Consider the following 13,576-nt stretch of genomic DNA (forward strand, 5'->3'; position numbering starts at 1 on the left):
ACCCTAGATTTTGTATGACTCTGTCTGATGCTCAGGACCTGGGTAACTATAACACCTAGTGATCATCAGAAAGACCCCACAAAAGCAGTACACTCTAAGACACATAAAAATGTCTCCTGAGTTTCAAGACGCAGGCTTCACATGCAAAGACATGTAGGTACTGATGAGATATACAGTATAAGTCCCTTTGATTTGTTTTTCAAAAGTATACCCTTCTAACACATGGGAGCAGGAACTTTGTTAAACTGCTAACAACACTCTTTGTAATTACAGAGACTGGTGATCCTCGACTGTCTTTGAATTGAAATAGGCAAGGCTGTGCTCATACATCTGGAGCTGTGCAGTGTGCCTGTTTTTCCTTTTCCTGGGCTTGATGTGTTGTGCAGTTGTAAAATGGAGTAGGAGTTGCACTGAATATGTCTGTGGCCATTATGCTAGACAGCGGCTTTTATGTATGAAGCCTTTGCTCACTTGCTGTTTATAGCATTTCAGATAGAAGCTGGCTTGCAAAGGGATGTCTGTCCCTCCTCTGTAGTACTGAAAGAGCACCTGGCCTCACACTGATGAATTAAATATAACGGGACCATTGAATCACTAGTTCATGTTTCCTTTCTCTCAAGGTCTCTTTTCCTTAGCAACTGTGGTCATGACAACAGGACAGGTCACAGGAAGAGAGAGAAATTTAGGTGGGTGAGGGGGCCACTGTTTAAACGGACCTGAGCAGAAGGTGAATAACCCCAAAAAAAAACAGCTTTCATCTTCCTTCTTCACATTTTAAGGCTGCACCCTTAGAAACGTTTTAAAAATTCTGGGCATTTTTGGCTGCATTACTTTTGTTAATATGGTTAGTCAAATATGAAAACCTTTGAAAGCTTTCTCATGTATACAGTATGTTTTCTGTTAAAGTCTGTAATCTGTTTGCATTTGACTTGCAGATTTCAAACTTTATAATAAAAGATGGGAAAAATAAAGTCAATTATCTCAGAAACTGAAGGTTTCAGCCTAAAGTTCAACAAAACTGGAGGTTACTAATACATTTGCATAATATCAATACGTAGATCTAGAAATACATATAATAGCATATGTATTAATAACACTTTCACTGATTTCACTGTCTGTAGGGGATATTGCCATTTTAGCCATTTTGGAGATTTATGATGTATATCAAAGGTAAGAGGCCAGTAATGGAATATCAGTCTCTCCTGGCTTTTCCTGCTGTCTGAATATGATTAGGATGGTAAAATGATCACTTTATTATAAAGATGACACAGACTTATATAAAAGCTATAAAAGAATGTGGTACTGTGCAGCACCACTTTTAACACCAAGATACGTGCCCTGGGTTTTTCAAAATTTGTCTCTTGTGACAAATGATTAGAATAGTACAGAAGATTAACTCATACTGTATTCTCCTTGAACCCACTGTAATTAAATCTTGGTTTTGATATCAGAGATGAAATGCATAGAACTCAGTCTGATAAATTATTGAGGCAGCCAGGTACACTTGAATACCTGCCTTTGAATCTGGCTTGAAAATGCATTAGATGACGAAAATCCTCTTTCTATCGAACCGTGTCCCATTACCTATTAGGGGGTTTGCTGTGCCTCTCTGTTTAGCACAGCTCTACACGTCGGATAACAGTATAAAATACCTCTTTCCTTTCTCCAAGGCCTGTAGCTCTTATTGATTTAAAAAGACATGATAAAACCTGCATTAGACTGACATTGTGAGTTTCTTTCTTTTTTGCTCACTTCTACTTATACCAGCGCGAAATCTGATTTTGTTTTTCAGATTTTGCAGAAGTACAATGAGGAGAAGAGCACTGCCTTTCTGTATTTCATTTTGTCTCCCATATGCCTACGTTTCAACCTTCAGATTGGTCGCACAGACATTTTGTTTTTCTTTAAGTCCTCAGCTGGGAGAGACACGAGTGAAGCACGTCTCTTGGTTACGTGCTGATCAAGTGATTAGTTCAGCCAGGGCCCTGAGAGCACAGGGGAGAAAACTGAACTCCAAAGGCTCTCTGGAGCATCAGCCGATCAGATATCTCCTGGCCCTCTTCTCCTGCTGATCCACCAGGCAGTGATGGCCAACTGCAGATTCCTGGATTCTCGTGATCGACTGCCTGTTACCCTTCCCCAGGTCCTCCAACAACAGAACACAAAGGGCTTGACTGGATTCCACCTAGGGAAAGAGTTCAATGTGGCAGACAGGGCTATTTTATTTTTATTTAATGTGTGAAGGTGAATCACAATCAGGCAGAGCCATTAAAACACGAAAGCCTTTTTGATCAGCCCCTCACTCTCCTCCCCATGTTATGTGCTCCTCTGGGACTGGACAGCTCCCCCTTTGTCTTCTTTCCTTTTGTCTTTCAGAGTTTGTGGAGGAGCAGCACCTGAATGAGGCCGCCGAAGATCACCCAGGGCCCGGCTGTTCCTGAAAAAACACAGCCCCCTGGTAAGTAGCAGCTGAAGAGCACTTTATGCATGTTCTCAAGGCTCTTTTTAATTATACTGTACTTATATGATAAAAGGTTCATACACAAATGAACCTGTGAATTGTGCAGCACATGCTCATCAAGGAGTCTTTTTGCACATTTACACACTCCTGCCAATATTTTTCAAGGTTGGCTGCCCTACCCCTGTACTGACACCCCTGTAATCAGTGGATACTGATTGGTCACATCCCTGAAACTCAGAGCTCAGTCACGTCCCTGCAGCTCAGACCTCAGTGTCTCCCTGCAGCACAGACCCCAGTGTCTCCCTGCAACTCAGACCTGAATGACTCCCTGCAGCTCAGACCCTGGTGTCTCCCTGCAGCTCAGACCTCAGTGTCTCCCTACAGCTCAGACCCCGGTGTCTCCCTGCAGCTCAGACCTCAGTGACTCCCTGCAGCACAGACCTCAGTGTCTCTTTGCAGCTCGTGCTAATCTCAAAGTCTTAACGTGTATTTTACATTTTATTGTGCTTGTCTGTAGTGCTTTGAGATGGTAGTAAAAGTTATTGTACTAAACCAGAATTCTGAACTGCAGGCATTCTGTTTCGCATTAAGTTAAAATCCAGTCAACTGGATCAGCTAAACTAGATTTTCCCATATTTAGCCATTCTCTACAGTCTCAAGCCTTAAGATCCTTTAAAATCAATTTACATTTTAAAGAGGTATAAAAATCTGTTGGACTCTGGATTACGAATTCTCCAGTTGGGAATCTGTTAAATCATTCTCTTCCTGATGCTGTTTCTGGGGAATCTTTTTTTCAGTTTGAGGAAAACTGTCAGGATTAATACCAGGCTCTGAAGAAATGTCCTCTATAGGCAAGATTAAATAAACTAAATCTCATGAGATGAGGGGTATTCTACATCTTAAAAATCATCTCCTGATTGATTGATTGGTTGATTGATTCTCTGTTTCTGTAAGGGGCTGTGGATTACCTGCTGAGGCTGAGGACTGCTTTGGTGGCTCCTGAGACCCTGCAAGAGAGATGAACACCATGACGACATACTGAAAGTATCCCATTGACAAGACAGAGCATACGGTATCTCATTCACATTACAATCCAGACTTACGTTGTACAGGTCCAATCGTGAGGATGTCAATGAAGGGAACTGATGCTGACCTCTTTGCTGGACATGACTTCAGGGGAAAGAAATGGAGAACACAGTCAGTATATTAAACTGCTTTTAGTCTAGTATACAAAGTGGCACTTTTATGTCCCATACCTACAAAATATTTTACAATGTATAACCTCTGCATACTTATGAGTAATCAGCGATCACAATATTAGGACCCCACTGCATGCTGATTTGGGCTTGTTAAAGTAGAAGGAACAACTTGAACAGACATGATGTGTCGGCTCTTTGCACAAAAGAGATTTAACATGATTTTCGTTTGAGGCTGTAATGAGAATAGCCGTTTGTGGGGTTGAAATTCACATTCCACTGAGATCCTTGGATTGTTCTGGCTAGATGAACATACAGTTTGTAAGGTGATGTAAGTTACCTTGGTTGCACAAGGTATGCATGTCTTGACTGACTCCTGTTACAGTGGAAGGAAAAGGGATAGCAGTTTGGGCAATATGATCCCTGCTGCACTCCAACACACACCATTTCCAGCACTGCCTGGTGCATCAAAAAGTGTTTCCTTTATATACAACTATGTTACTTTTAGGTGGATCACATTATCCCAATTTTGTAGTAGTCTCAGGTTGCAGTTATGGACATCCTTCTGGGTTTTAAAGCTGTCTTCTTTCACAGACTAAAGACAATGTTTATGTTGACCAATTTAGGTATATAAGGACTGAAAAGACCAGAAGACACCTATTTTTAAAAAAGATGGTTCACAACTGTACTTAGTTGCACATTCACTGCATTGTATTTTTATCATGAACAAAAGAATGTATTTCTGAGAGTAAGCCTGACAGTGAACTCAAGTATGGAGAGTGCTTTACATTTTGGATCACACAAAGTGACATTTCCACACTTGTATCTCAGAGTACAAACGAGTGCAGATGTTGAAGCTTGTGTAAAGTCCCTGGAGTTTGTGCACTGTGAAGGGAAACGCACACGAGCTGTCCATGATGAGATCATGTGTACTCACTGGTTTACAGGAGGCCATTGTGCTGTCACACACCGTGATTGCACAGTGCAGGAAGACGGTGTCGTAGTTTCCGATGAATCTGAACAGCTTGGCTGAGAAAAGGGCTTGAAGGGAGACTCCGTTTTCAGGCACAACCACAGAGGCGAGCTCAATGGGGCACCTGGGAAACCGTGGCATACATGCAATGAACGATACACAACTGAAAACTCCATAACAGCATTTCTCTGCTTTATATAACATCCTTGCATCCACTTTCTAACTGCTTCTTTCAATTCAGGATCGCAGGGGAGCCTGTCCCAGCATTCAACGAGCACAAGGCAGGATACACCCTGGACAGCACACACAGTGGAAAAACAAACACACACACTCACGCTTGGGCCAGTTTTCCCAGATGACAATTAAGGTACCAGTATGTTTTTGGACACAGAAAGAAAGCAGAGCACCTGGGGGAAACCCATACAAAGACAGGTAGAACATAAAATACACAGATAGCACGCCAGAAATGGAAGCCAGGACCCCAGCACTACAAGGGAGCAGTGGTAACCACTGTGCGACTGTTGCTCCTTTATATACTGATGGAAAAAAGAAACGCTACACCTCCTCCTCCACACTCTGGCCCTCCCGTCTGCCTGGAACAGGCTGAAGAGTGACTCTTCTGTGAAGAGGACCTGATGCCACTGCTGACGAGTCCATCGCAGCCTCTGTCTGGCCCAAGGCAGTCGGGTGTGATGTCTAGGAGGTGTGAGCAGAGGGCCTCTGACAGGTCACCTTGCTCTAAGGCCAGTAGCATGGAGCCTTACTGCCCTGTCACTGTCTGCTGGCAGTTTCAGCAGCAGTAAGGGTGGCAGATCTAAAACGATATCTCAGATGGACCAGTCTGATGTGTCGGTCTTGCTCTGGCGTGGTCACTCGAGGGCGACCAGATCTTGGATGGTCATCTGTCCTGCCGGTCTGCTGAAACCTTCTCTACAGTTGGGACACAGTGGAGCGGCTTACTCCATAGTGTCTGGCAACACTGGCACATGACATGCCTGCCTCTCCCTTGCTTCTGGTGACATTCGAGGCATTATGGAATGCAGAGCAAACTGACTAAGTGTGGCCTTTTTTTTGCAGTGACCTAAGCTTTGAATTAAGGCCTTTTTAAAGGTGACCTGATCAGGCATTGTTCTACCTGGACCTCGTTGGTTAAAAGTGGACCTAACGAGCTTTCATTTGATTGGCAAGTTGCAATGCCTCACTGCACAAGCTGTATTGCTGGTCAGAGGGCTTAAAATAAATTGACAACTTTCTGTGAAAGTACATAAGCTATAACTATAGTATTCTCATTCCAGGAAAAGCTGTGTTTTCATTTTCCATCAGTATATAATGTATGTATTATAATAACAAAATCTCTCATTTAATTACACACTCCCACATGTATAATAACACGCTCTCATATTTGTATAACATGCTCTGTTATTTATAACAACACTATCATTTGTATAAGTCTCTCATATTTAAAAATATGTAGTTCAGGTGGGTAGCTGCATCAGCATGCGTAGGCTGCAAAGGAACAAGTAATAGGTTTATTCCATGCTGAAAAAAAGAAGCATGGAATAAACCTATTAATTGTTCCTTTAAAAATATGCTCCCCCTTGTGTAATAACATGATGTCACATTATGTCACAGTTATCTGCAATCTTGAGAATTTATAAACCTTGGTTTAGTGTGTAGACAAGAGGCTTTTTACACTATTGGTTTTACTCAGTGAAACATAAAGAAACATTAAGAGCTCTGGTCTTTTAAAGCAGCAGAGATCAGAACAAATCTTCTAAGTAAATTTATTTTCATTAGACATGCAACCTAAAAAGTCTGATGTATATTTGCAAAAACAGTGTTCTTGCGGTTTAAGATTGTGTTCTCAAGCACACACACAACAGTATAAACCACATACTGTACATGTGCACAAGCATACATATACAGTATATGTACATGCAAACACAGACAGGCACATACAGTACACCAAGTGCATGTCAAGGATTGGCCAGTCTGATCCACTAGTTCTCAGGGAGAGGGCTGTTGTGCAGGGAGCAGGGAACTCTGGGAATGTGGAGGCCCACCCTACAGACCTGTTCTGGATCAAGAAGAAGTGAACGGGGTCCAGAGCGTCTTCCGAGGGGGTGGCATAGCAGTCCTCCAAGACAACTGCAAATCTGTCCTCCTTGATGTCCTCCACGAAGACCCCCACAAACAGCGGGGCCATTAGGGGCAGGTTGACTTCCCCGGCGGGGTAGGGCTCAGTGTAGCTGGAGTTGCGGTACAACGACATGGTGGCTTTGGTCCAGCCCAACCCCGAGACACGCAGCTCCACCGTGCTGCAAGACACAGAGCCAGCCCAAGTTTTAGGTGTGCACGAGATACCACAAGGGCTTTACCAAAACTCTTCCAAAGCTGTTTCAATCTGTTTTTCAGATCCTTAAAAACTTATTAGCACAAAGGCGGTGCTTTAAAAGCCACATTCACAAATTGTGTTCAATTTCATATTCATTTTCCTTTTCACTAATATAATAGAACATTAAAAGACTACAATTAACCACTTGGCTCTCCAAGTCTGACTTAATTAAGTGAATCTACATAGTTATAGCTGTTTCCCTACTCCCCTCCCACACAAAGAAAGAATAAAACAGGTCTCAAACTTGCCTTAAAGATGAATTGGAGCTTTACAGTTACAGAACTTTTACTCCTTGCCAAACAGATGCTCAGGCCCTAAACTTCTAACTGGAATTGACTGAGCCCAATCTGTATTCGATTTGGCTCCTGTGTTGTTAACCTCTTTATTAGAAACCACCAATCTCAGAGTTATAGATTAAGACATAGCTACCGAGCACAAACTCTGATGACCACCCAGATCTTCCTAGCAGATTAGGGACAACATACTCTTGCTAATAACTAAAATATCTGACCATCTCCTGTCTCCAGATCCATTCGGCGAACTGTACAGGGACTGCACCAAATGTACTGTTCTGAAAGCACATTATCACTACCCAAATAACTGTCTTTCCAGTTTCCACCTGCCAGCAAACATCTGAAACTGTCGAACAGGATCTAGACAAACGAGGAGCGATGTGGTTATTTAATGTGGGAAATCAAACAGTGCCTTTCACGCAGATGTCCTGGCAAGGCTAAAACCATTGAACCCATAGCACAATATTCAAAACCCAGCATGAAGGGCAACATTCATCCACATTACTTTAGCATATTCTGGATGCCTTGTGAGAAGAAAAAGTAGAAAACAAGATCATTTTAAGCATAATTTCCCAAAGCCCATCAATTAGACACCTGCAGTGGGACTGAGAGCACACAGTGACTCTTTCCCTGGACAGGACATAATTTCACCGCAGTGATATTAGAAAAGGGACAGCTTAGATGTTGAATTACATTTTGGCAGGATGTGTTTCAGAGGAGGAAACTGGACTGCTTGGAGAAAACCCACTCAGGCATGAAGAAAACGTGCAAGCTCCACACAGACAGGCTGGCAAGGCTGGACTCAGGAACCCAGGAATGCAGAGCTGTAAGGGAGTCAAACCCAGCACCAAGGCTTACATTCAACTCTTTAAAAACTTACGTTTTAATGGGCTTGACAGCAACCTCGAGGCTCGTCTTCAGGTCCAAAGGATACGCGCAGGAAAATGGGATGCTGACTCTTGGAACCAAGAAGACATTGCCCACCATCTTCCCTTGGATGCTTAAGGCGTTTGTGTAGATGGCATGAGTGCCGTTTGTCTGAAATGAGAGGGGGAACAAAACAATTCACCAAAGATCACAGAGGCGGTTCAGGCTTGCCCTTAACCGAGATCTGAGACTCTCCTCTGTCTGCGCCTGCACAAGAGTTCAGAACGGACTGGGAGGAGTGCTCTGGGTCCTCACCGTCAGGTTGGTTCCACACTCGCCCTCCCTGCGGCCCATCGTCAGCCATGCCATCCCACCCTGCTCCCGGTGGCCCCGACAGCTGCTGTTCGCCAGGTGTGCAGACGAGGTGTTCAGGCCCCTGGCCTCTAACTGGCATTTCATGAGGCCAATCTGTATGAGATTTGGCTCACACTGAAGCTCCGGGGTGAGGTCTGACATTTCTGGAATTGCACAAACATAAAAAAACAATATGCTGTGATCCACATCTGGGAATGGTAGGAGCTGTAATTCTGGTCTGGCTTTATGGATAACCCGGATGATCTCTAGTCTGAATGTATGGATAACCTATGGGATCCCTGGTCTGATTGTTTGGATAACTCAAAGAATCTCTGGTCTGATTGTATGGATAAACCACGGGATCTCTTGTTTCTGATCTGGCAGAATTCCTCTACATAGACGTTGCACACACTTACCATCATTGGCTTTTGAATCTTCGCATTCACAGCTCCACTTGCCTTTGTCATCAGATCTACAGGTTTCGTATTCTTTACAGCTTGCACACACAGCTGTATTCACATCTGAAAGAAGAGAACACCCCAGGAGTCTGTGAAATCACATCGCCAAAAACAGGCCACCATATTCTCAGGAAAATGAGAGAGATTCCTTTTTCAGTTACAGTAGATCACAGTTGTCTTACATTTATTCTTAAATTCCGTTTCTAGATATTCTCTAAACTTCATGGTAGAAGACAGAAATGAGTGTCAGACAGTACCTGCGCAGTAGACTAATGAACAGCCATTTGTGCTTTGAATCTTGTACACGAAATATCCTCCTGGACAGGCTTTAACATGAACTGGATGTCGAAAATTGCAGCAGTCACCAGTCCAGTGGCCACAGGTCTCCCGGCTCACCACTCCGTCTTCTGGCTGTGGATGAGCGCCATTGAGCCACACGGGGGCATGTGTTCCACATTTGTGAGTGGGAACACAGGATTCGGGCATCTGCACGCCGGCTGACCCTAAAAACCGAAACCAGCCATTCAGATTTCTGTCACACCTGAAGGTGCCGTCTGTGTAGTTGGTGGCGCGCCAGGGCTCGTTCAGCACGGCGTAGTGCCGGCAAGGGTCGGCGCAGCGGGAAGAGCCGTTAATCTGCAAGCAGTCTTGCCCCGCTGGGCACATCTGGCCGGAGCACATGAACGTCACGGAGCGGGCGCTGCGCTGCCGGTCGCCCCGCGCCAGGCAATGGAACGAGCCGGCTGCGTTTTCGCAAACGTAAGGGGAGGGGCAGGTCTCCTCGCGGCCGGCGCACTGGTCCACGTCGGCACACCCATCCTGGCTGGACCACTGTTGGCCCGGGGCACAGCACCGCAGGCTGCTGCTGCAATCCGTGATGTTGTAGCAGGTGGCGCCACTGCCCACGAAGCCTTCCCTGCAGCTGCATGTGACAGCCTGGGAGGAGGGCTCAGGGTCCGAGGGAGGCAGGCAGATGGCGTTGTCCGGGCAGTCTGAGCAAGTGCTGAATGTCCCTGCCAAAGCAAAAACAGGGAATACCTGAGCACATGGACAGTACATCAGGAGCCTTCCTGTGTTGGTTGCAACTTGAAATAAACAAACAATTCATGCAATGGCACCTTCTGAAAGTACCAAAAAGTCAATCATGGAGAGACTCGGGTTGATCACAGGCACTGAAATGAATTATGAGGCAGAAGACTGCACCGCCAGCTGTGCAGTTTGTCTGAAAATTGAGACAGTGGGCTGCCAACAGAAGTGTTTAACAATATCCACATCAACACCTGTTCATATTGTTTCAGAAAGGAGATAGCCCATCACGAGCCACTCATGAGCCCACCAAGATACACGTTTTAACCTCTAAGATCTTTTTCTTTTCTCGTGTGCATATTTATGCAAGAAGGCGAATTGCTTTAAGCAAAGCCTGATTCGGACGATCTGCACCATACCTGTAAGGTTAACACAGAAGGCACCAGTAGACAAAAAAAGGAATAAAACCAAACGCCTTATCACCAGCATTCTTGGTTTTCTTAAGACCAGCCTTAAATTCTGCAGTTGTCCAAACCTGAGATGAAAAAGAAGCAAGACTCAGAGGAGCAGTTACTGAGAGAGATGTTTGTTTCGTCCATTGCAATTCTCATGGCACTTAACGTGAGGAACATCTGAGCTGTTAGCACTGAATTTTTTTTTCTTTTATAGGTTATACTAAGCACATACTTGTTTTTTTCAGTGTAAGCAACTAGATTAACACATACTAAAGGACATTAAATTCACCTGTAACCTGATTTACATACAGTAGGTACACTAGCGACTGTGGTTGCCTTCCATTCCACAGTGAAATCACTTCCATCACTTACAAAGAACTATGCTATTTACAATTTTAAAAATCTATCACTCTAGTTGACACAGAAGCCTGACACTTTGTAATTATTACTGAGGGTTCCCTAAACATTGTTTCACAAAACTGTTTGATAGGCTTAAGATAAATATAATTAGTAGAAACGGTTCAAGGTTACAGTTGTTTAATTTAAAACAAATACACTCAGTTTTCAAACATCTGCTCCATCTGCGTGTCTTGCGATTCTGTTTCTGTCAGCTGTGGTTTACCTGGAAAATACACAATTTATGGACTGTAGCATGCCAGAAACAATTATTTTAAAATTATAATTTAATATGCCTCCCTGGGTGAATCTGATTGAAATCCAGGTAACGGTAATTTGAACACCACAAAATGATACTGACATCTAGAATCTGACCACAGCGCAATTAAAATTATTGTTAGTAGATGCTTTCTGTAATAAATACAAGTATTTGTATGATGTACAGTACCTCATGTCTTGCTTTCTACATGACTGACACACATTTTGAACATGTAATAAATACTTATTTTAAGATCTTAATTTTCTTAAATTGGTCTCCCGGAGTTAGGAACTTACCTGTAAGCAGTTGTGCTTCGTCTTTCTTCTCTCCACAGGGTTAAATACCAGCTCTCTGAAGTCAACAGGTGGTGTTTTACCCCTGGTCACAACACTTATCTTTCTGTGATAAAGTTCTTGGCGAATGGTCTGCACTGTAGAGAAATAAAAAGCCAAAGAATTTCATTTGACTAGGTCACTAGCTCTTACTACCCCTGGACTCATCCCACTGTCACCATGGTACAGTGGTACCATCCCACTGGACCACTTTACTCTGAAACAAAAACTGAATGAAAAAGGCACATTCTGTTAGGGACCACATTTATTTCCCATGTGTTCTTAGTACATTGAATTCTCTATACTAGGAATCGGTGCTGTGGTATTGTAAATTCTGTTCATATTTCAGACTTTTGTTTATGCAAACGTTAAAGGGTCTCCAGATCATCAGTATTAAAAACAATTTGTTCTCAATTGGCTTACCTGCTAAATAAAGGGTATTATTATTGGAGGTGGTGTTGCTGCATTACACAAGCAAACCTTTAAACCTATAGGAATAATGAGGGGTACAATCTTCTGCCTTCCAAAAGGCTAAAATATTCCCATAAGCATAACGCTCACGTTTATTTGTTTTCTTAATTCCTGATTTTACCAGGTTGTGAAAACTCTTGTACCTAACCTGTAACTTAAGCTTAAATAAAGTGAAATATCATGATATCTTTAATATGGAAAGAAATATTTCATTTGACATGGAATATGACATTTTGAAAAGATGTTTACTAGGGTTTTTTTTTTATAAAGATTGGCATATTTTAGTTCATATATGGTATTTTAGGTTTTGAGAAAATAAATAATGTCTATCTTTCAAAATTACTTACATTTTCAAGGCACTTTTTACAGACGTTTATGTTTACTCCATCAGGGAAGAAGGTGGCTCTGCTTTTCTGATGTCCACTCACAAGTGGATTTTGAAGTGGGAAAATGATACATTTGTTTCACCCACTCTGGATGTGTCCTGATAAAGGTTTCAGCAGAAAATCATGCCCATTTATTAGGACATACTGTAACTAGTTGTTGTTCATAGGTGTCATGTGCTCTTATCCCACGGTTCTGGCACTAAATAAAATCTCGTTAAACGAGGTCTCGTTAATGGTACACCACGGACGTACAAGCTGTAGGCTTGCTGACAAACAACTTGTATAAAAACAAGGCGAGGTGGAGACAGAGGGGAGGCAGATGGAAGTTGTCTCAGCTTCGACCCTGACCTTGTGCTGAAAACAACAGCACCTTCCTGTGTCCCAGAACACAGGAGGAAAAAGTGATTGACAATCTAGTCAGGACATACTCTTTAACAAACATTTTAAACACTCAAAATCAAAAATGAACACAACAATACACAATCCTGCCCTTGCAGTACTGGGGTCCCTGGATCAATTCTGGACCTGTAGTGTTTCCTCCCACAGTCCAAAGACATACTGGTGGGTTAATTGACCTTTGGGAAAATCGGTGTCAGTGTTTGTGTCTCTGTGGGCCCTGTGATGGGCTGGCATCCCGTCCAGAGTGTATCCTGCCTTGTCCCTTGTCCTTGCCCAGGGATAGGCTCTGACACCTCTGTGGTTAGAAAATGGAAGGAATACATAATTCTGTCACTTACTACATGGTTACAGGAAACCAAGTTTTGGTCCTGGTACATATAAATAAATAAAGGAAAGGTTAAAAATAAGAGATCAGTAGGCTCATAATGCTTTTATGGTTGGTCATTGATCCCAGTCATTCATAAAGCTGTTGCCTGAAGAATGTGTTTGAGCAGGACACTGTGTTGTAGGTGCTGTCTTTTGGATGAGACAGACCAGAGATCATGACTACTGGGTCAATGAAGATCCCTTGGTGCTGTTAGGAGTAGGGTGAGAGCAATATCGTTAAAGCTCACTCTTAATAATAATTCTTAACACTTCTTTGGGATCCTTAAAGATGAGTAGCTTTATATAAATGCAAGCAAATAATTCTAATTTGATTTTTTGCAAACAATGTCTACTCTTTGTTGTCAGTTTCAGTTTCGATTCAGTTTCTTGTGTTCTTGTTTTATCGTATCGTTAATCCTGATGAAGTCGTAGGGGCTAATGTCATCAGCGATCCACACAGGATGATTTTTTTTATCCCTTTGTATACTA

At 42.9% G+C, this 13,576-nt stretch overlaps 1 protein-coding gene across 1 annotated transcript; it reads right to left on the bottom strand.

Moving 5' to 3' along the window:
* Positions 1-2,209: 2,209 nt before the first annotated feature.
* On the bottom strand, positions 2,210-11,582 carry LOC148649892 (pancreatic secretory granule membrane major glycoprotein GP2-like). Its single transcript, XM_088603104.1, has 11 exons — positions 11,430-11,582; positions 10,443-10,558; positions 9,255-10,010; positions 8,956-9,060; positions 8,501-8,703; positions 8,199-8,356; positions 6,703-6,948; positions 4,595-4,754; positions 3,565-3,631; positions 3,430-3,468; positions 2,210-2,437 (listed from the first exon to the last, which is right to left on the bottom strand). Exons 2-11 carry the CDS (start codon positions 10,510-10,512, stop codon positions 2,373-2,375), a joined length of 1,869 nt encoding a protein of 622 aa, XP_088459230.1. The 5' UTR covers positions 10,513-10,558; positions 11,430-11,582; the 3' UTR covers positions 2,210-2,372.
* Between the last annotated feature and the right edge of the window lie 1,994 nt (positions 11,583-13,576).

Source organism: Lepisosteus platostomus, chromosome 13 (assembly GCF_059453375.1).
Source record: "Lepisosteus platostomus isolate fLepPlt1 chromosome 13, fLepPlt1.hap1, whole genome shotgun sequence".
Taxonomy (NCBI): Eukaryota; Metazoa; Chordata; class Actinopteri; order Semionotiformes; family Lepisosteidae; genus Lepisosteus; species Lepisosteus platostomus.

Coding starts and splice junctions, on each gene's coding strand:
- LOC148649892 (XM_088603104.1), bottom strand. CDS start 10,512: ATGCTGGTGATAAGGCGTTTGGTTTTATTCCTTTTTTTGTCTACTGGT. Junction 10,011..10,442: donor CTTCTGTGTTAACCTTACAG/GTATGGTGCAGA, acceptor TTGCTTTGGCAG/GGACATTCAGCACTTGCTCA. Junction 3,632..4,594: donor CAATGGCCTCCTGTAAACCA/GTGAGTACACAT, acceptor TTTCCCCTGAAG/TCATGTCCAGCAAAGAGGTC.